The sequence below is a fragment of the Heloderma suspectum genome, chromosome 8, assembly GCF_057233095.1.
Source record: "Heloderma suspectum isolate Gila_16-S chromosome 8, 16-S_ref, whole genome shotgun sequence".
In the NCBI taxonomy this organism is placed as follows: domain Eukaryota; kingdom Metazoa; phylum Chordata; class Lepidosauria; order Squamata; family Helodermatidae; genus Heloderma; species Heloderma suspectum.
The window spans coordinates 25387309-25408816 of NC_139465.1; the positions used below are offsets into that span (position 1 = coordinate 25387309).

At 42.7% G+C, this 21508-nt stretch overlaps 1 protein-coding gene across 4 annotated transcripts in view; it reads left to right on the top strand.

The window, feature by feature from the left end:
* NUTF2 (nuclear transport factor 2) overlaps positions 1-20271 on the top strand; it is a 32506-nt gene extending 12235 nt beyond the window's left edge. For 2 of the 4 annotated variants that reach the window (XM_084813218.1, XM_084813217.1), the window contains 4 exons: positions 6026-6150; positions 10465-10536; positions 12033-12131; positions 16804-20271. In XM_084813218.1, coding sequence (XP_084669344.1) covers positions 6052-6150; positions 10465-10536; positions 12033-12131; positions 16804-16917 — 384 coding nt within the window. In that variant the 5' untranslated portion in view covers positions 6026-6051 and the 3' untranslated portion in view covers positions 16918-20271. The remainder of the gene's footprint in view (positions 1-6025; positions 6151-10464; positions 10537-12032; positions 12132-16803) is intronic. The other 2 variants (XM_084813220.1, XM_084813219.1) reach the window with 1 other exon arrangement.
* Positions 20272-21508: the final 1237 nt, after the last annotated feature.

A 21508-nucleotide genomic window follows, 5' to 3' on the forward strand; every position in this document is an offset into this window, starting at 1 on the left:
GAGAAGAGTGGTAGTAGTGGGAGACTCCTTGCTGCGTGGGATCGAGACCCAAGTATGTCGCGAAGACCCATGGACTCGCCAGGTATGTTGTCTCCCGGGAGGACAGATTAGAGACGTGACTGAAAGGTTGCCTGCACTCATAAAGCCCACTGACAGGTATCCCTTTCTTCTCATCCATGTGGGAACAAATGATACCGCCAAGCGGAGCTACGAAGAGATCACGTCAGACTTTGAAGCTTTGGGAAGGAAACTCAAGAACTTTGGGGCCCAGATAGTTTTCTCATCCATCCTTCCAGTAGTTAGAAGAGGGATAGAAAGGGAACGAAAAATACTCCGGGTGAATGACTGGCTACGAAGGTGGTGCCGACAAGAGAGATTTGGATTCTGGGACCACGGGCTATACTTCCTGGAAGATGGGCTGTTGGCTAGGGATGGGTTGCACCTCACAAAGGCTGGGAAGAACGTGTTTGGCCACAGCATGAAGAACTTCATCAGGAGGGCTTTAAACTGAATCCTACGGGGAAGGGAGATGTAATGTTGGGGGTAACAATGGACGTAGGCGCATGCACTGCAATGGAGAGAACAGCGCTGATAGCGCCCAATAATAGTCTTCAGACACATGTAGGAAGAAAGCCAGACTATGAAGCACATAGTCTTCGATGTCTATATACTAATGCCCAGAGTATGGGAAACAAACAGAACGAACTTGAACTCTTAATACAGGAGGGAAATTATGACTTGATAGGTATAACTGAGACTTGGTGGGATGACTCTCATGACTGGAATACAGCAGTTGAAGGATATAACTTGTTCAAAAAGAACAGGAGGAACAGAAAGGGAGGCGGGGTTGCACTGTATGTGAAAAATACATATCTCTGCACAGAAATACAGGAGGAGGAGCTTGGTAGCCCCATCGAGAGCATCTGGGTTGAAATAAATGGAGCAAAGAATAAAAGGAACCTGGTGGTCGGAGTCTACTACCGGCCACCCAATCAAGGAGAAGCCAAGGATGAAACTTTTGAAAAGCAAATAGCCAATGTTTTAAGGAAGCATGATGTAGTAGTAATGGGGGACTTCAATTTCCCCGATATTTGTTGGGAGACAAATTCTGCAAAACATGGCCCCTCCAGGAAATTCCTGACTTGTGTGGCGGATAACTTCCTCCTACAGAAAGTAGAGGAAGGAACTAGAGGATCGGCTATCCTTGACTTGATCCTAACCAACAGAGATGACTTAGTGGATAAAGTAGCAGTTACAGGAACTCTGGGGGAAAGCGACCATGTTGTACTTGAGTTCTTGGTTCTAAGGGAAGCAAAAGCCGAGTGTACTCAAACGCGTACCCTGGATTTTAGGAAAGCTGATTTTAATAAACTCAGAACAATGATCAGTAAGGTCCCATGGCAAGCAATGCTAGCGAGAAAAGGAGTCCAAGATGGGTGGGAACTTTTAAAAAAGGAAATTCTCAAGGCACAATCACAAACAATTCCAACAAGAAGAAAAGGTGGAAGACAACAGAAGAAGCCAATGTGGCTTCACAAAAAGCTTAGGGATGACCTGAAAACAAAAAAGGACACATATAGGAAGTGGAAAGAAGGCCAAGTAACAAAGGAAGAGTACAGGCAGGTAGCACAGAATTGCAGGGATGGCGTCAGGAAGGCTAAAGCGGAGAACGAGGTGAGGTTAGCGAGGGATGCTAAAAACAACAAAAAGGCTTTCTTCAGCTACGTGCATAGTAAAAGGCAGAGGAAAGAAATGGTTGTTCAGCTATTAAATAAGGATGGCAAAATGATAACAGAGGACATAGAAAAGGCAGAGGTGCTCAATTCCTACTTTGGCTCAGTCTTCTCCCAAAAGAGGGTCTATGACCCCCCTGGCAAAGGCGAAGTACAGGCTGAAGGGGCAGGATTGCAGCTTGAGATCGACAGGCATATGGTCAAGGAACACCTCATTACTTTGAATGAGTTCAAATCTCCAGGGCCAGATGAACTGCATCCTAGAGTCATAAAGGAACTGGCAGAAGAGCTCTCAGAACCGCTGTCTATTCTCTTTGAGAAATCATGGAGGACCGGGGAAGTGCCAGATGACTGGAGGAGGGCTAACGTTGTCCCTATCTTCAAAAAGGGTAAAAAGGAGGAACCTGGGAACTACAGACCAGTCAGTCTGACATCAATCCCTGGGAAAATTCTGGAGCAGATCATAAAGCAATCCATCTGGAAGCACCTTGACAACAATGCAGTGATTACTCGAAGCCAACATGGATTTGTCAAAAACAAGTCCTGCCAGACAAATCTGATCTCATTTTTTGATCAAGTCACCTCCCTTGTAGACCGTGGGAATGCTGTAGACATCATATACCTCGACTTCAGCAAAGCTTTCGACAAAGTGCCCCATGATATCCTGATGAGCAAACTAGCTCGAAGTGGGCTAGATGAAACAACGATCCAGTGGATCCACAGTTGGCTACAGAATCGGACTCAAAGAGTGCTTATCAATGGGACCTTCTCAAGCTGGGGAGAGGTAACGAGTGGGGTACCGCAGGGCTCAGTCCTGGGCCCAGTGCTCTTCAATATTTTTATTAATGACTTGGAGGAGGAGGTGCAGGGAATGCTGATCAAATTTGCAGATGACACAAAATTGGGAGGGATAGCTAATACTTTGGAAGACAGAAACAAAATTCAAAGTGATCTGGATAGACTGGAGTGCTGGGCAGAAAACAACAGAATGGCATTTAATAGGGACAAATGCCAAGTTCTGCACCTAGGAAAAAGAAACCAAATGCACAGTTACAAGATGGGGGATACGTGGCTCAACCACACTACGAGCGAGAAGGATCTTGGAATTGTCGTCGATCACAAGCTGAATATGAGCCAACAATGTGATGTGGCTGCAAAAAAGGCAAATGCTATTTTGGGCTGCATTCATAGAAGCATCGCTTCCAAATCCCGGGAAGTACTAGTTCCCCTCTACTCAGCACTGGTTAGGCCTCATCTGGAGTACTGTGTCCAGTTCTGGGCACCACACTTTAAGAAGGATGCAGACAAGCTGGAGAGGGTTCAAAGGAGGGCAACAAAGATGATCAGGGGACTGGAAACAAAGCCCTATGAAGAGAGACTGAAAGAACTGGGCATGTTTAGCCTTGAGAAGAGAAGACTGAGGGGAGATATGATAGCGCTCTTCAAGTACTTGAAAGGTTGTCACAGAGAAGAAGGCCAGGATCTCTTCTTGATCATCCCAGAGTGCAGGACACGGAATAATGGGCTCAAGTTACAGGAAGCCAGATTCCGACTGAACATCAGGAAAAACTTCCTGAGTGTCAGAGCAATACGGCAATGGAACCAATTACCTGGGGAGGTGGTGGGCTCTCCCACACTGGAGGCCTTCAAGACGAGGCTGGACAGCCATTTGTCAGGGATGCTCTGACTTGGATTCCTGCATTGAGCAGGGGGTTGGACTCGATGGCCTTGTAGGCCCCTTCCAACCCTACTATTCTATGATTCTATGATTCTATAAGGAGACTGGACATGAGTCCAGAAATGTTTGAAAAGTTGATTTAATTGTTTTACAATAACAGTTAAATCTGTTTTTGTAATTGGCATAACTATCAAACCTGTTAATGATGATTAAAGTGGTGTATTTTGTTCTAATAAAGTTATCACTTTAAAAATACTTTCCCTGTCAACAACCAAATCTTTTTTGACCAGTTAAATGCCCAGCCCTAATTGAATCAGTGCGAGGTGGTAAGTTTTGATTGTAGCAACAGATTTTAATACAGTCTTGTAAGTAAATGAGGAATGGTCCCCTGCCTACTGCTATGGTATGAGTTTGATTTATCATAGGAAGGTGAGATATAAATGCTTCCTCTCCTGTCTTGCCCAGCCTGATAGCGGACACAGTCTCCATAGCAGTACAGCGTATTTCAGTAATGCAACTGTTCTTGTTCTGCTTCCTTTTATACGTTTGGAAGCCTTAAAGTCAATGTTAACATAATTTAAAATAAAATAGGCAGGAGGAATGCAGCACATCTCTGTGGCAGCCATTTGTGTATATGTGTGCAGTAATGCTCTCTATGCCCTTTCCTAAAGGGCTGCAATCTGGAGTCTCCCCAAATAAATTTGCCAGCTTGCCTGTGGTAAGAGCACATCATGCCGGGGGGGGGGGGGGTGTGTTTCTGCTTTTCTCCTGAACATAGAGAAGGGCAAGGGACTCTCCCTCACATTGTGCTGACATTCAGAAAGCATTGGGGAACAGATCACATACTTTGGTACAGCACATGCTTTGCATGCAAAAGCTCCCAGGTTCAGTCCCTAGCATCTTTGGTTAAAGAAGGGCCAGTGAGCAGGGGATAAGGAAGCCTCAAGCCTGAGATGGCGGAGAAGTGCTGCCAGCCAGTCAGAGTAGATAATGCTGGGCTAGGTGCACAAATACATTTTGTAAACTGCCCTAGTGCACAAACCTGATATAAGGTGCACAAGCTTAGTATAAAGCAACTTTGTTCCTGAAATAGAGAGAAGTTTTGTTACTTCTGTCTCTGAATTGAGTAGAAGGTAGGGGAGAGTCCTCCTCCTTCCCTAGATACTCAGAAAGCAGTGAGACTCCTTGCTGCCTTCTTAGTATGTGTGAGATTCAGCACAACAGGAATAAGCACCTGATCAGTTCTGGGAGGAGAAGGGCAGGGGCTCATCTCGCCTGCCTCAGTTTCATTGGACCTCAAGCTCAGTGTTACGTCAGAGAAGAGACTGTCCTCTTCCTTGGAGGAGCATCTTATCAAAGCCAGCAAAACTTTGAGGGGGCCTGTCTATTACCCTTTTAAGGGAAGAAAGTAAAGCTGTGAGCATGGTTTTTTTTAACATGTTTATATATTGTCTTTCATCTTATGGGCTGTTTACAAAATGTAATACATTTTTAAATGCCTAATAAAACCTTAAGAAAAAAGGCAGATGATACATAAAGCAGGCAGTTATACCAACCAGCTTCATAAACCAATTTAAAATGCCCAGGCAAGCAAATATGGTTTGGCCAGGCGCCAAAAAGGATATATGTTGGAATCACAGTACTATGCTTCCACGATGTTGCCCAATATTGGCAGCCTACCCCAGCCTCAGATCAGTCAGGGTGAGCAACTAAAAGAGCTTTGGTGGCATGTGCGAGCAGGTGGACTGCCAGATGTGGTTGACACTTGGTGAACCAAGAGTGTTTACTGCTGTTTCAGCATGACTGTTTGAATATAATTCAGTAGTTGAGGGTCTCAGCTTTAGATTCAGTATGATTCAGCTCTAGATTCGGAGTTCTAATTCTGGGTTTTGGATATTGGCCAAAAATGCTCATAAGAGGGCATTGCTACAGAGCAGAAGTCTCACACTCCTAGTGCCTTCGGAGGTGCCATTCTTCAGGGTCATGACATAAGGGTCATGGGTAACCTGTGGTCTATACATGCCCTCCCCCAGCCTTTTTTGTGCCCCTCCTGCCACCCTCCAAAGTGCCGCTGCTGAATTGCTGCCGAATTTTGGTAGCAGCGACCGCAAAAACGCCACATTTCACCTTTAAAACAAGGTGCATGGTCACCATGTGCCTTATTTTAATGGCAAATCATGTTATTCCGGGACCATGGTTTGCCTTGAAAACAATATGATTTTGGCAGTGGGAGGTACAGCCCCAAATGGGATTTAGGGAACAGAAATTGGCCCTTGAACCTTTCAGAGATGCCCACCCCTACTGTAAGGAGTGCCTCAGTGCTGGTGTCCATAAGCAAGTTGCAATCAAGTTGCTTCACTACAGTAATGCAAATGGGAGAAAGTTCTCAGCAGGTGTGATGCTCAAATCCCATGGGTGAAAAATCTTGGGTAAGTGAAAAATGTGGACGCTTCTGGTGAAAAACCAATCTATTATGCTTATATTGTTACAGAGTTGCATTGCTATGGGCTCCTCAGTTTTCACTGCTGTTTCTTTTCTTTTCAGTTGTTGGCTCCGACTGAGGATTCAGAATGGGAGACAAGCCAGTTTTCACTGCTGTTTCTTTTCTTTTCAGTTGTTGGCTCTGACTGAGGATTCAGAATGGGAGACAAGCCTATTTGGGAACAGATTGGTTCCAGCTTTGTACAGCATTACTTCCAGTTATTTGATACAGACAGGACTCAGTTAGGAGCAATATATGTAAGTAGCTACTGTAACAGGGCTCTTCGATTATTTTGAAAGATTGCTCACTTATCCCCCCTCCACCCCAATTTACTTAAAAACATTGGCCATTGCAAACTATCGTTCAGGAATGCCTGCCATTTATTCCAAATAGTCACATCTTAAGTTGTCTTGTGCACTGTGTTGCTTCTCTTGCCTGTTGAGGAATTGTGGTGTTTGCTCTGGTGCCTCAGCCCTGCTTTAAAGCAAATCAGTGCTGCTCCTGATTCATCGTAGAGGAGTATGAGAAAGAGAGAGAATGGGACACTAGCTCCCAAGACATTGCTTTACCTTAGTAGCTGGCTAGAATGACCTTCATCACCAGTGCTGGGCCTGTTACTGCCAAACCAGAAGTGCCAACAAGACAAAACAGCCCCCCCCCCCCCCCCAAATCTATAGAAGTTTTACATTAGCATTTCTTTCATAGAGCCAGCATAAAAAAGGCCTGGCTGGTGCTTCTCCTGTAAACTTGGATGGCAGTGTGTTTTTTCTGGAGGCAATTAAAAATGGCATCTGTTCTAGAATTTGACTTGCAAATGTGTGGAAGATTACTAAGCATATTGGACTATATGTGGAAAGGCTGAAAGACTTCTGAAGTATCTATGCCCAGGCTAAGTCAGTACAACATGGCAGGTGCTTTTGACTACATTCCTCTCACAGCAGAGGATCCGGCACTACATTGGCAGGCCAGTTTTACGCTTCAGAACATTCTGTTGAAGAATAGCAGGTGGTGGGGATTGCAAATAAAATTTTAAAAATCTGAAAATGCTACTGGGTAACAGTGAATTGCAGCTGCTCTGAACAACTGGCATTTCTTCTTTCTGTGGGTGTTGAATGACAGTTTGCATCATTCTGTGTTAAAACTTTGGGAATGGACTCAACAGCTGCCTCTTTTTCTTCTTACGGTGTATGCTTCACTAGGAAAATCTATGAAAGCCAGTGGAGTGACTAAAGAAGTTGGAGATTGATTGAATGGGCATTTGGTCACTCCCAGTTCCATGTTATTGGAAGCAGTGACAGATTTTATTTTCTTGGGCTCCAAGATCACCGCAGACGGTGACTGTAGCCATGAAATTAAAAGACACTTGCTCCTTGGGAGGAAAGCTATGGCAAACCTAGACAGCATAGTAAGAAGCACAGACATCACCTTGCCGACAGAGGTCCGTATAATCAAAGCTATGGTTTTCCCAGTAGTAATGTATGGCTGTGAGAGCTGAACTATAAGGAAGGCTGAGCGCAGGAGAATTGATGCTTTCGAACTATGGTGCTGGAGAAGACTCTTACGAGTCTCCTGGACTGCAAGGTAGTCAAATCAGTCCATCCTAAAGAAAATCAACCCTGAGTGCTCATTGGAAGTACAGATACCGAAGCTGAAGCTCAAATATTTTGGCCACCTAATGCGAAGAGAAAACTCCCTGGAAAAGACCCTGATGCTGGGAAAGATTGAAGGCAAAAGGAGAAGGGGACGGCAGAGGATGATATGGCTAGATAGCATCACTGATGCAATGAATATGAACTTGAGCACACTCCAGGAAAGAGCAGAGGACAGGAAGGCCTGGCGTGCTATGGTCCATGGGGTCATGAAGAGTCGGACATGACTTAACGACTGAACAACGAACAACAAGTTCCATGTTACAGTGTACAACAGTCTTCCCCAGTGTGGAAGGCTGATGTACTACTTACCAATAAGTTTCGAGATTAAATTTTGCTCTATAAACTTCAGTAGTTCTTGTTTTGTTTACAAATATTTATAACATGTTTTAAAATGAGTACATATTTCAATATTTGACTACAACAATCTTAACCCTGCAGTTTCTCAAAGGTATGCTTTAAATTTTTTAATTCACTTACACTTTATTATTGGGCTGCGGTTTGGTAAAAATTGGTAAGCACAAGTGGACAACTTGTGGCCCTCCGGATGCTTTAGAGCTGATGGGAGCTCATCCGGGAGTTCATGCTCTGGATGAACTCCCATCAGCTCTAGCCAGCATAGCCAATGGTGAGAGATGATAGGAGTTGTAGGTCAAAACATCTGGAGGGCCACAAGGTGCCCACCCCTGTTTTACTGTGTAGCAAAGTTCCTGATGTTTAGGTTCATAATAGCACATTTTAACTCCATCCCTCTAAGAGGATTCTGGTGACTTTATCCTACTTGTTTCAGAAGCCCAGAGAAGATTGGGAGGCAGAAGATCTCTGTAGTATGTAGGGAAATGGAATGTTGTAGCTATGCTGTATGCACCACTTTAAAAAGAATTCATCATGTCATGCTAAGATAGGCTGGCATTTCTTACCTTCAGCTGGTTTGTCCATTGCCACTCCCAGCCTGAATGGCTACTGTAGATGGTACTCAGCCATTTTAATAAAAGACTATTTTCTTGGGCAGGTTCAGTGATGGGGACTGCTAGAATCAAGTAACACTTGTCACTGAAATTGCTGCTGACTACCTCTGATCACACGTTGTTTGCTCATTAAAGCACATATGTATCTGGAGGAAGGTTAGGATTGCCCATGTGGACCAAACATATACCTTGGCTGTTCTAAAAGTGACTGCATGTGCTAGAAGACTACATCATGGCTTGTTAGGAGAAAGTGGTCCTTCAATTGTGCTTGGCATTTCCTGTTGACATCAGGTTCTGCGTGGGTGCAATTTATTCCCAATCTGATTTCCAAGCTGTGCAAAATACTTGCATGGGGTGGGCGGACAGGTGGTTCCATTTGGTCAGTCTTATTGCAGAAAGCCATGCAGACATATAACTATCATCTAATTTCATCGTATTAATTGCAGTGCAATAGAATTGGCCAAGTCCTTTCTGCCACCTTGAGAGGATAATGAAAACTTCCCTTTTAAATAGCATGCGCAATCTGGTTTAACAAAGACGCCACTCAAGGCAGCATGTAAAAGTACCTGTATTGTGGCTGGTTGAGGAAGGATATGCATCAAGCTCAGGATGAGTGTAGGCTGTGAACAGAGCAGCTAGAACAACGGGCAAACCTCGAGACAGTACCCAAGGATAAATGCCAGGGCACTAGTTAAGTTGGCAAATGAAGCCAGAAGGAATGCCTTAAGTGCAGCTTCTGGAGATAAGATGAGGTCAAAACCAGAGCACAAACGGATGATTTAGACTCTGAAGTCTGGACAGGGGCAAGATACGAGATGGGAGCTGGAAGCAGGAAGAGGGTAGGTTATAAGCCTCTGGTCGGCAACTGGTTGGCTGGAAGAATGAAGTGAAGATGGGGGCATTGCCTCCCCCCCAATTGGCCTGTGAGCAAGTTCTGTTGCAACAAACACTGTTTAATTGAAGTACTCATAAATTAACAATTAAAATACTCAATAGCTTGCACTTTCTGTTCCACACATTGGACCTATAAAGCAGGTGATGACAATAAAATCAAAACATGCTATAGAAATAAGCAAAAAACATTTCAGGAAAGGGCAAGCCACATTTTAATTCTCAAGGCCAAAATGCACCAAAATAGAATTGTTTTCCACACCACCGTTACCACCTAGATTGACAGCTGGCACAAGCAGTAGGGCTGAGGGACATTTGAGTTGGATGAGAGAGGGCCTTCTTAGTGGCTGCACCCAGAAAATGGAACATCTTGCCCTATGTTGACCCCCTCCCTTGCCATTTTTATCTACTTGTTGAAGACTGTTTTATTTCATCAGGCTTTGATGAACCTGCTTTGTTGGATATAGCAGGTAAGGGTTTAATATTTTGAAAGATAAAGTTTTTATGCTTTGTTTTTAAGTGCTGACCCTGTCTCCTTGGTTGATTTGTTCTATATTGTTTTTATGAAATTGTAATTTTTAAATGCCCCAAGTGGTGTGTTTGCACCAGAAGCTCATGTTATGTAATTTCTTTTAAAATTAATTAAATTTGGCTTAAGGCCTCCATTTGCTGCATGCAGGATCAAGGCACAATGTAGAAAAAGGCCTAGGGAGCAAATATTGGGGAAGATAGTCTTAGGGTGCAATCCTATGCATGTGTAGACAGAAAGAACTCCTACAACTCCCAGTATGGCTGGCTGGGAAAACAGTAAGGATTAGCCAGTATGAGATTGTTGGAAAAGGGGGAGGGCGGTTGTCTGCTGTGGTGTATTTACAAGACTTCAGTTGGCCAGTTATTTTGTGTAGGGGGCCAGCCTCTGAACCTGTTCTTAGCTCTACTGACACTTCAGCAGTTCTCTGTGTTAAATGACTAGAGTTTAATAACTATTGCCGTATCCTTTATACAAACTGAAATCTTCCTTTCCCATGCAGATGGTGACTGTTTTTTATTGTTACTATTTCAGATAGATGCCTCATGCCTTACGTGGGAAGGACAACAATTTCAGGGCAAATCAGCTATTGTTGAAAAACTCTCAGTAAGTTTCTGCACTATTTATTTATTGTGTTTATCTCTGTACTTGAAAAGATTTCCTACTCTATGAAGGTTCTAGTTTTATTTTTGTTGTAGTATTCTTAAACCCGCCTTGAATGTTACAGTTGCCAACTCTTCCATGGTGGCTGCCATACTGATGGGAGTCTGGTTTCTGCACACATGGTTTCAAACTAACAGCTTGTTTAGCATATCATGCAAGCAATACCTGCTCTTTGGGGAGGCACATCACTTCTGTGGAATGTTAAGCATGCTGTTGGAGTAGTCATGTGGGTGGAAGCCTTTATATGGACCCTGCCTGGCATGAGAACAGTAGTGGAACTGGAAGCAACCATGCCATCTGGACTACACACAAAGAAAATCTTTCAAATAAACACGTTTAGGATTGGTTTGTAAGCAGCTAATGTAAACAGTGTTGTCGGAGCTGAGAAGTATCTCATTCGCAGTAGCGCACTTTGAGTTGTATCTTATAACGTTGAATTAAATTTTGGAAATGGGCATCATGGGTCTATGGTGTTTGGATGGCCTTGGCAGCCAAGACAAACATTGTAGTTGCCAGGACCTTGCACTGGTCTTAAGTGCAAAGTCAGGGACAATCCTCTTTTCTCCTGCCCAGAAGTGTATGTGTGTGAGTGAAGCTTAATTCCTGTGCAGCCAAGGCTCTCCAGACACCTCAGCACCACAACAGCCAAACAACTACCAACCTTCCTCCTGACGTGGAGCTGGAAAAGAGGTGGGGATCACCACGCAACTGCCAGGACAATCCCCACTCCCAGCCTTCACAACTCCACAGTTGGGAGGAAGACTAGTCACTCACTCAGAAGCGGCAGCATGCTTGTCATGAGCAAAAACATGGAAGCCTGATTAAAACACTTGGTCTGTGTGCCTTGCACATGTTGCTTTAAACAAAAGGCAGGTCACTAGTTGAATGAATGCATTTTAAGGGCTTTAATGTTCAGTGTTTGTTACAACACAATTTCCAAAGCCTATTTCTACATCTGAGAACCTAACTTGCTGCCACTGACTTAGTCCACAGTGCAGCAGAGAGTTAATTCCCCTTAAATCCATTGATTTCTGTGGATTTAAGAGTGATTAACCAATGTATTAAATTGGCCTCAGTGGTTTGTCAGTCTTGCATCTGATATAAGTAAGTGTAGTATTCTTACCTATACTCCAGTGTAGACAAAGTTTTGACTTCTGTTTTGTGTCATTGTTGAACTGGTCTTCATGGTTTGAAACACTAATTCTGATGTTTTTATATAAATCTACCTATCTATAATTGAATACTGTTTATTCTTGTTTTGCCTTCATTAGTTAGGTAAACATTTTTTTACGTACAAAAGGGAAATTGCCCACAGACCTAGATAGAAAATGAGAAACTGCAGCTTTTCCAAAGAGTGAGGGAGGGTGGTTTTTTGTTTTTTTTTTTACAGTGAGCCTCTTAACTGTAAGTTCTGAGCATTTTTCTCTTTCCTATTACAGAGCCTTCCCTTTCAGAAAATACAGCACAGTATCACAGCACAAGACCATCAGCCCACACCTGACAGCTGTATACTCAGTATGGTAGTTGGGCAGCTTAAGGTAGGTGCTGCTCTTAATTTCAGGCCCTGTGAAAAGAGCATCCAGAGCCCCATTATGACCAATTCAGATATAATGGCTAAACTATGGTTTGGCTACTATAAATGGGCATTGGACTCACATTCTCCTTGCCCTCCTTTCCTATGCCTTATGGTTGGTCAAAAATAGGGAGGAAGAGAATTGGAACAGGGAGGGGAACATGAGCAAGCCTGAGAGCCAAGTCATGGTTTGACAGTTAGATCTGAGCTGGACCTAACATATCAAGGCAGGTTGCTCTAGCACCTCAAGCGACCAAGTCTGCCTTTGATTGGATCATAGAAGCTGAGTGGCCAAGGAAGAGCCAACTGCCAAGAGAGGCTTCCTGCTCAAAGAGGTCCTTGTCACCCCCTTCCCTTTAGTCTGTTGCATTGCCTTTGAAATGGATAAAGTTCAGTAGGGACATACTTTGACTTGGGTGTGAAGGCCCTCATGTTATCAATGGTGGCTGGTGGGGAAAAGCCATTCATTTGTTGCAACTGATGGAAAGCAGGGCCAGTGCTTTTACATACAGCCCTGGCCCTCTGACAGAAGCGCTGAAACCGAAACCTCTGGGCGGAGTCAAGCTCAGAGTCGTCTTATCATGCCCTGTTCTGGAAAAAGAACCATAGCTGTGATCAGGCAGGGTTGCGAGGTATTTTCAGAAATCTTAGGCTGCCAGTTGGACGACCCACAGTAAGTTGTCTAGCTTTACTGTTCTTGGAACGAAGGCTGCATGTCACAGGACAAACATATTGACCCTTGACACAGACCATTGAAAGCAGGCACAGGGAACTTCTTTAGTCTGAGGGCATGTGTGAGTGCATACAGACATCTTCTCACTCCACATGTGGTCCAACTTCAAGAAGTTAGAACTGTGTATGATGCCCCCTGCAAAGAATGTAAAAGTAGCAAACAGTCATGTAGCCTCAAAGACCAATTTGTTATGACATAAGCTTTTGTGGGCTAGAGTCCCCAGAGTTTATGCCACAATTACCTTGTTAGTCTTTGAGGTGCTACAGGCCTCTTTGCTTTTGCCGCAACAGACTCACATGGCTACCCTTCTGGAAGCTGCTATGAATGTGACACTACTGCAAGATTTGAAGCCTGGCCTTTTCTCCAGTGACAAGCATAAACAGCAGGAAAAATGAGGTGGAACATATTCCTCTCCATATCCCTTCCCCCATTTTCCATCTTTTAGCTGCTGCCGGAGCTTCCTCCTTGGAAGAGATTTCTTGGTGCTAGCTGCAGAATGAGGATATGGGTTTCCTAGTCTGCATAAAAAGTAGTAACAGATGGTTGCGCAAATGTTGTTATATATAAAAACTGGAAGGAAGGATTTCTTCTCAAAAGTTAAAGCAAATACCATTATTCTTAGAGCTCTTTCAAATGTGATGCGAAGGGAAAGAAGGAACATACTTGTGCTTCTAATTCTTGACGCAAATCAGTTTTGTGCATCTTCCCAGACAATTTCCAGCAAGATGGGAAAGCACAGGCTGGTGGCACTTCCTGTATCTTCTGCTTACTGTCCTGTCCAAAACAACCCTCAGGGTGATATCACTAGTAGCTTTGTTCATTAACCAGTGGATACTTGTTGTATTACAAAGCCTGTCTTTTTTGGCAGACCAAGGCATCCGGGAAGATACTCTGCACAGTTAGGCTCCCAAAATGGGAAAGCAGACTAATCTATATATCTGAGCGTAAAGATTACTTCACAGGTGTTCGAATAAGTGTTGTGCTCACCTTTCAGTACTTCATTATTCACAGGCAGACTAGTAATAGTAAAATCAGAAGGGCCCACAGCTCCATGATAAAGCACATGCTTTGTATTCAGAAGATCCCAGCTTCAGTCAGTGGAAGGATCTCATGTACAAGGGTTGGGAAAGGTCTTGGAGAGCTATTTATTTATCTGAAGTACATTTATGCCACTCCTCAGCCAAAAAGGCTCCCAGAATGGTTTACTTATACTCTATTAAACAAGACAGTCCCTACCCACAGGCTTACAATAAAAAATGACACGACACACAAGGAAAAAGGAATGGGGAGGAAAGAGGAGGGGAAATTAATTATTTCAGTAGAGCTGGTGGAATGGCCCTGTTCTCCTTCACATCTCCCTCACAGCCTGTTGGAATGGCTCTACTCAGAGTAGACAGCACTGGGCTGGAAGGACTAATAGTTTGACTCTGTGTAAGGCAGCTTCATATGTTCAAAACTTCACAGATGCATCAACTAGATTTTGCTGGCTTCTAGTTATTCACTCACAAGTGGCATGTTGGAAGCTTTTGCAAGTTTTATTGTAGTGAATGAAATGACATGAATTGCTTCTTGCCTGTTAAATAAAACCTCCAGCAAAACAATTAATTTTAAGAAGTACAGCTACGCTATAAATGTTAAGGATAATAATGGACTAAAGTTGTTTTGTTAACTTTCCAGCTTGTTCTTAGCACCTCTTTATACTGCTTCTCCTTTGAAGTATTCAGAAACAGTGGCGGTACCTGCATGTGTTAATAGGGCCAAGCTTGGAATGTTCTGTGTAAGCGAAGTCAGTGCACTCATAACGGAATCCCGCAGGGACACCAGCATTCTGTATTTCAGATACTATCACATTAGTAATGGTTTCTCTCCTGTTCTGCTCAGGCAGATGATGACCAAATTCTAGGTTTCCATCAGACCTTTTTGTTGAAAAGCTTGCAAGGTGCCTGGGTATGCACCAATGAAGTCTTCAGGCTAGCACTCCACAATGTTTAGCTTCTGGCTGCCTCCTACCTCTGATCTTCACAATCCTCACTGAGTAAGAAGCACTCTGCTTGCTCCTGTGTCCTGGTTGATTTTGCAGTCTGAACAGCATGAGCATTGCTTGTGTGTTACCAAAGCAGGTTTGCAGAATGAGAACCCTGCTTGTTTCTCAGGATTGTGGCTCCTGCACTGAGCAGGTGGAGTCCTTTACTTGGAAGCACCTCCTGCAGAATTAATTCAGCGTAACTGATTATTTTTTAATGCCACAGTTGCTTGCTTAACACATCGGACACTCATAATGAACATCCACCTCATTATATTTTAAAATTTTGAGCTAAATGTTGTAGGACTTACAGTGCAGGTGTGTCTGTGCAGTTTTTCCTCTGAGATCAGGGAGATATTTGAAGCACCTTTGAAGCACTGTGAACATGTAGTACATAAACAAAAACTCCGGTCTCTGCTCCAGGAAGCTTACAGTCTAAATTGTAACAGTGCTGGGAAGATGGGAAAGGGAAATGACAAAGCAACCAAGGACCAAATGCAGTTGCAAATACTTACGCCTTGTTTCAGTTAGGGATGAGGATTAAGGGATTCAACCAAAGACTTCACAGAAAAGGTGGGTTTTTAAGAAGGGGTTGGCCTGGTGTTTTAAAGCTGCAGCAGTGAAAAGGCTGGAATGTACAGCATGAGGGTGAAAGATGCTGGGATTGTGTGAAATCCTTGCTTGTGAAAGGACTTGATTCTTAGGAAGTACTTCTGTATGTCTCCTCCACGTTTCTGTCAGGATGCTTTTGTGAAGCATCCTTTCAGCCTCAGTGAAGGTGGGACTCCTATACAGTGTGTATTGGGGGGTGGGAGCTTGGATAGGCATGCAGTGAATAATGATTGTCTTAGAATTGTTTAAGGTCTGTTTTTATATTTTTCAATGGAAATGTAGGTTTTCCAGAGCCAGTACAGAGGTTTCCATTTCAGGTCAGGAAGCAATATACTTTGAATGGCTTGATAGTCAAATTCTGTGTGAAGCACTGGCCATAGCCACAGTTCCCTCTTATCTTTTCTGAAGAATGTTTAACACTTAGAATGCAATCTTATGCAGGTTTAGACAGAAAACATCCTACAACTAGGAGTTGTAGGACTTTTTTCTATCTAAACCTGCGAAGGATTGCGCCCTTATTCTCCTAACAATAGGTGTGCGAGACTCTCTTTACTAATAGCCCTTTGTAATTGTGCAAAAGGCTACTATGGAACTGAAAAGGAAAATTATGTGTACTTCTGTGTATTCTAGAAGATGGCAATAAGGCAAAGGCAGTACAGTCAGTTGACTCTATGGTGACTGTGATGGAAGCCACGCTTCTATCATAAACAAAAATATTACCAGAGTTGCCCCAGCAGATCTGCTTGAACAGACTGCAAACTGGATATAAATACAGCTTGGGGTAGACCACTCTCCTCTTGTAAGTATCAGAAAGAAACCTTCCAGTTAACACAACTGACAGTGAAACCTAATTTTGTTGACTTTAACCGGACTTCATCTTACACTCTTAGACATAGAACTATTTTCTCAGATTGTTCCTAAGGTGTTTTATTAAACAAAAAGAATACAACTTGCAAACTTCCATAAGTATACATTTTAGCTGTAGGACAGCAGTAAATGCTACAGTGATAGTGGAACACCTCCAGGTTTCTAGTGATTGATTATTGTCCATGCCATTGTAATTCTGCATCATTAAGACTGAAAAATGCATGTCAGAATCTCACCTACCTGAATTGTTCATTAGCGCAGTGATGATTCTTAGGCTATATTAAAGCTGAATATTGTTGCCCAAGAGAGAAGTGTGCATGACACGAGCTGCAGGAATTTCCCTGCTAGAATATACTTGCTGCAGTGCAGAGCTTCTAAAATCTTTTTATTCTGTCTTCACAGGCCGATGAAGATCCCATTATGGGATTCCACCAGATATTTCTATTAAAGAACATCAATGATGCTTGGGTTTGCACCAATGACATGTTCAGGCTAGCATTGCACAACTTTGGTTGAGACAGCATCCCTGAGGCACCTGTCCTTTTTCTTTTCTCCTGTCCTCCTTACAGATATTAATCATACTCATGGAACATTCCAAATATCATACACAAACCTGCAACACCACGGCAAGCAAGCAAGACCTGTGACATGCCCTTCTGAAGAGTTTATGTTGTGTCACTAGAAGAGTTCCTTGTGCATGATGTTTGGGAAATTAGACTTAGCTGCATTTGACAAGGGAAATGTGTGTTTTACCTACCAGCATGCCTCGGGAAGAATCCATAATGCAAAAGGTTGTGTTTCTGTACTGACAAGTTTCTCTAATAACCCAAAGAAACAAAAGGAAAGGAAAGAAAAGAACAGCCACCTGAATCCAGCTCAGATATTGATTTTTTTTTTGTTCAGATGTTTCAGTGCTACATTATACAATAAAACCATGCAATTTTCCTAACAGTTTAAATTGTTGGATGTTTAGTCTGTAACTAGAGAGTCTTGCATCTCCAACTGTATCTGAATACTGGCCTGGGAATCCATAGCTGGACATAAGTTTGAAGTTCTTAAAAAGTCTCCATAGCTATTTTGTACTACCCTCTTGTCACTGTTAAAGGCTTAAATGCATTAATTGCTGAAGAATTGCTCCAAATATCTCAAAGAGGAGACCTTTCCTCCTCCTGAAAATCATAACATGGATTTATATGAATTACTTGTTTGCATATTGGATCATTACACTGAACCTCAAGCATTTTCTTCAGTCTTTTATACAGGAATAGTGGAAGACCATGCCTTAAAACAACAGTCCATCATATACTACTGGCAGGCTTGTTTTCTACGCTCGAAGATTTCCAGACTGGCATATTCATACCATTTGCCTCTCCTTTGTTTAAGATCTGAGTCAGTACAACATTCAGCATCTTTAATTGTTTACAGAGTTCTGCCCTTACAGTGCACCTATTTCAAAATGAGCTGTAATTTTGGCCCAGGAGACTAGTAAATGACACTTCTTTCTCTGCTTGCCTGTGGCTTGCTTTGGATGAGTCCACTAGAATTCTTGCTGCAATAAGCAGCAGCCGCTGTCCACCAATAGCAGTGTTTTAATAGTGCCAATACTTATAAACTGCTTAGAAAACTTTCCAGAAAAGGACCTTTTCCTGCAGAGCTGATTTGCTGGGAACAGCCTAGGAGAGGTGGAGAAGAAACATTTTTCAGAATGGCTGGATCCTGTTAGGATGCTTATTCAGGTGGTTAATATGAGCTGAGCAGTCTTGTATTCACAAGCCCTGTGGCGTTAAAAGCATATTTTTTAAACTTAATAGAGCAATTTCCAGGCTATGCTAGGCACTTGAGCTGATCCTTAGTACTTTGTTCCAAATGCTGATAAGTAGCAAGAAATTGCAGTTCTCAAACTTTTGATTTTCAGTTATGGAAAAGAATATCTGAGCTTGATTTGCTAATCAAATCTGTGCCTACTAAGAGGCACACATCAACTCAGTATAAGAATTAAAAGCAAGGAAGATTTGCATTTTCAAGCTTATCCAGATACAAAAATTAACTTCTGAAGCCCCTGGAAGGCCCAATTCTCCTGAAAGTCACTTTCAGCATCACTTGCGTGTTCTTGTTTGGATTCTTTGCACTGATTATTCTATCTTTTTTTTCCCCTCATGCTGTTTTCCTATGCAGAAAATCCCAAAGGACTGCTACTGTTCCCAGCAAACCAGTGCTTCTGAAAAACTACAGCTCATATCTCTAGTCCTTGAGAAATGGTTGTGCATGCCACCGGGTTTGCTGCTTTGTTGCAAGGACTTTGGTTAATACAGGAGCCAATTATATAAACTCAACTTGTTTGGGCAGTGAGGCTTAGATTAGCATCCATGTCTTAGTGCATGTGTACAAGTTTAGTTTGAGAAATCCCAGTGATGTTAGTGGAATTTATTTCCAAGGTTACTTAGGAGTGTGGCCTTCAAAGCAGTTGACAGAGGAAAGAATACTTCCTCTTTTTAAAGTCTGTGAGGGGAAAAGGTGGCCTCATTTTATCCAGCACACCTGGTGGGATGGTTAGGGGAGTGGGTCATTGTATGGTACTGTATGATACCATATTTTGGGTTGGATGTTGTATAGGCCTTAATGGAAGCAGTGTTTAATAGCCATATGAAAACAAAATGCCTTACAAAAATTTCTTAAATAGGAGTTTCACAAGGAACACACTTTGTCTGAAGGGGGCATTTCTCTTTTTAGCTAAGCAGATGAGAAATTCATTTTGACATCCCTATGTGACGATTTCCCATATGCAACAAATCTTGTTGGTTTCATCCTCCCAACATTAGCATGTGGCATTCTGTGAAGAATAGAGTTCTCCCTTAAAGAAAAGCTGCAGATGGAGGCAGTTCAGATAGCCTAGCTGAGAGCAAGGATAGGCTGTGTTCTCCCATCAATCCAAGTTGGAGAGAAAGTTAATCTAGCCTGCATTCCTTAATGGAAACCACTTCTGCCTTGTAATTGTGTGTTTCGGGGAGCAGAAAGAACCCTCAATACATTATAAACTGCTACAGGAAGGGATGATAGAATATCTTATCTGGGAATGCAGATGGTGTGTAAATAGATTAAGGCTATTCAACTGCTCATTAAAGAAACTGCTCATAAAAGAATGGTATAAATCACTTCCCCAACCTGGTATCCTCCAGATGTTTTGGAGTTCAGCTCCCATCAGCCCCAGCCAGCATGGTCAGTGATCAAGAGTCTTAGGAGTTGTAGTCCAAAACATCTGGAGGGTACCAGATTGGGGAAGGTTGTATAAATTCTCTTTCCGCACAAATGCGAAGTGTGACCTTATGTTGGGGTGGGGTTAGAGCAGACCTGCGCACGTTATGACCTACCAAATCAAGCTACCAAATCAAATATCTATCAGCCATATAAATGTGGATTGCTGGGTGATTTTGAACTCTTGTTTTTGCAATTCCTGACAAGCAGCAAAAATAGGTTTTGAACTCCTGGTAGAGCTGTGTCAGGCTTGGTGGGTCACAAGTTGTATAAGCCTTAGGATTCCCCCCCTTTTTTTTTTTTTTGTTCTGGCTATACAAAAATGCACCAAAAATCTGCTTGTGAACTCAAGGTGCATCACTAGAAAAAATCATGTTCAGGTAATTATGACATCTTACACACTGATTAATGGCAGATATTTAATATACATTGGGAGGAAAGCAAACCTTTTTGGGTAATATTGTAGAGCTTGGGTTACAGAATAGCACTGGCTTTGCCAATACATATGCTGAATTTATGTGGAGTAAGACAACCTACCTATTCCATATCAACTGTATAATCTTGGCTTGTTAAGATTGTACCTTTTGGCAAATGTATAAATAAAGATTCTTTGACAAATAGTGTTGCTTTAAGGCTAAGCCTTGAAACTTAAGTTACAGTGAAAATGAAGTTAAATAAATGCTGGGTGCTGCCTTGCTTCAGTGGAAAGGATACTAATAGGTGGCCAGCCATATTCCATAAGAACATAAGAAAAGCCATGTTGAATCAGACTAAAGGCTGCTCTAGTCCAGCATTCTGTTCTCATAGTGGCCAACCAAGTACTTCATCTGTATTGGTTACAGTATTGGGTGAATGCAGATTTCATCTCTGGTGCCATAACTTTGTATTCAACCTCCCTGTTTCTAGTGATAAAAGGGGTGGGGCAGCACTTTATGTGAACTACCATAGTACTGCCATTTGTTAGGGGTGGCTTGCTTTCCCCCACTGTCTCAACTTTATAGTAATTCTCTGTGTCATGTTCTGGAGAGAGATTGGTGCCCAACAAGACGCAGCCAGCCCAAGTAAAATATTGTTAATTTCAAGTTATCCTCACTACTTAGTGAATTCTTGAAGGGCCTATTGCCAGTGGATAGAGGGTAAGTTTCCTGTTTTGTAGTTGATGTATGTTGGTTACACATAAACAAGGAAAATTCCCTTTTACTCTGCTGTTCAGTTCAAATTATTTCTCTTGCCTTTCTAGGTTGTTTATGCAAGTTTCCATGTTAAATATATTGCAATGCATAATATTAGGGTAACTACACCACAATATACAATGCTTTGCAGCCCATGTATACATCTTGTGTTTGACAGTACAATTCAGCTTGGGAACCTTTTGTTTCAAGTATGTACAAGGGCTTCAGACCAGAACAAATCAGGTCAGTTGAGGCACAGGCCCCAAGGGGTGTCATAACCTTAAATGTGATTTGTGGGTTTTGGAATAGCAGTAATGCTTGCTATTCGCTTCTAAGCTTGGGCATATTCAGGAGAGCTTTTTCCATCTAGGAATCTTGTTGTGGAATAACCTTTTCCCAGCAAACAGATGTCTCTATTGCTCTTCCAGGCAGAAGTCCAGGCCAGAGAGCCTGGATGTAGTATGTGGATATGACACTTTCATTAATCTAGTCCAGTATCGTGTACTCTGATTGGCAGCAGATCTTGAGCAGAGGTCTGGCCCAGCTTTGCTACCTGAAAGCCTAAAGATGCAAAGAACTGATCCAAGAGTCTTCAGGATCACAAGCATGTGTACTACAACTGAGTTTACTTTCCCATACATCAGCGCAGCACTTCTAGGCCTGTTCTGGCTTAACTAACCAAA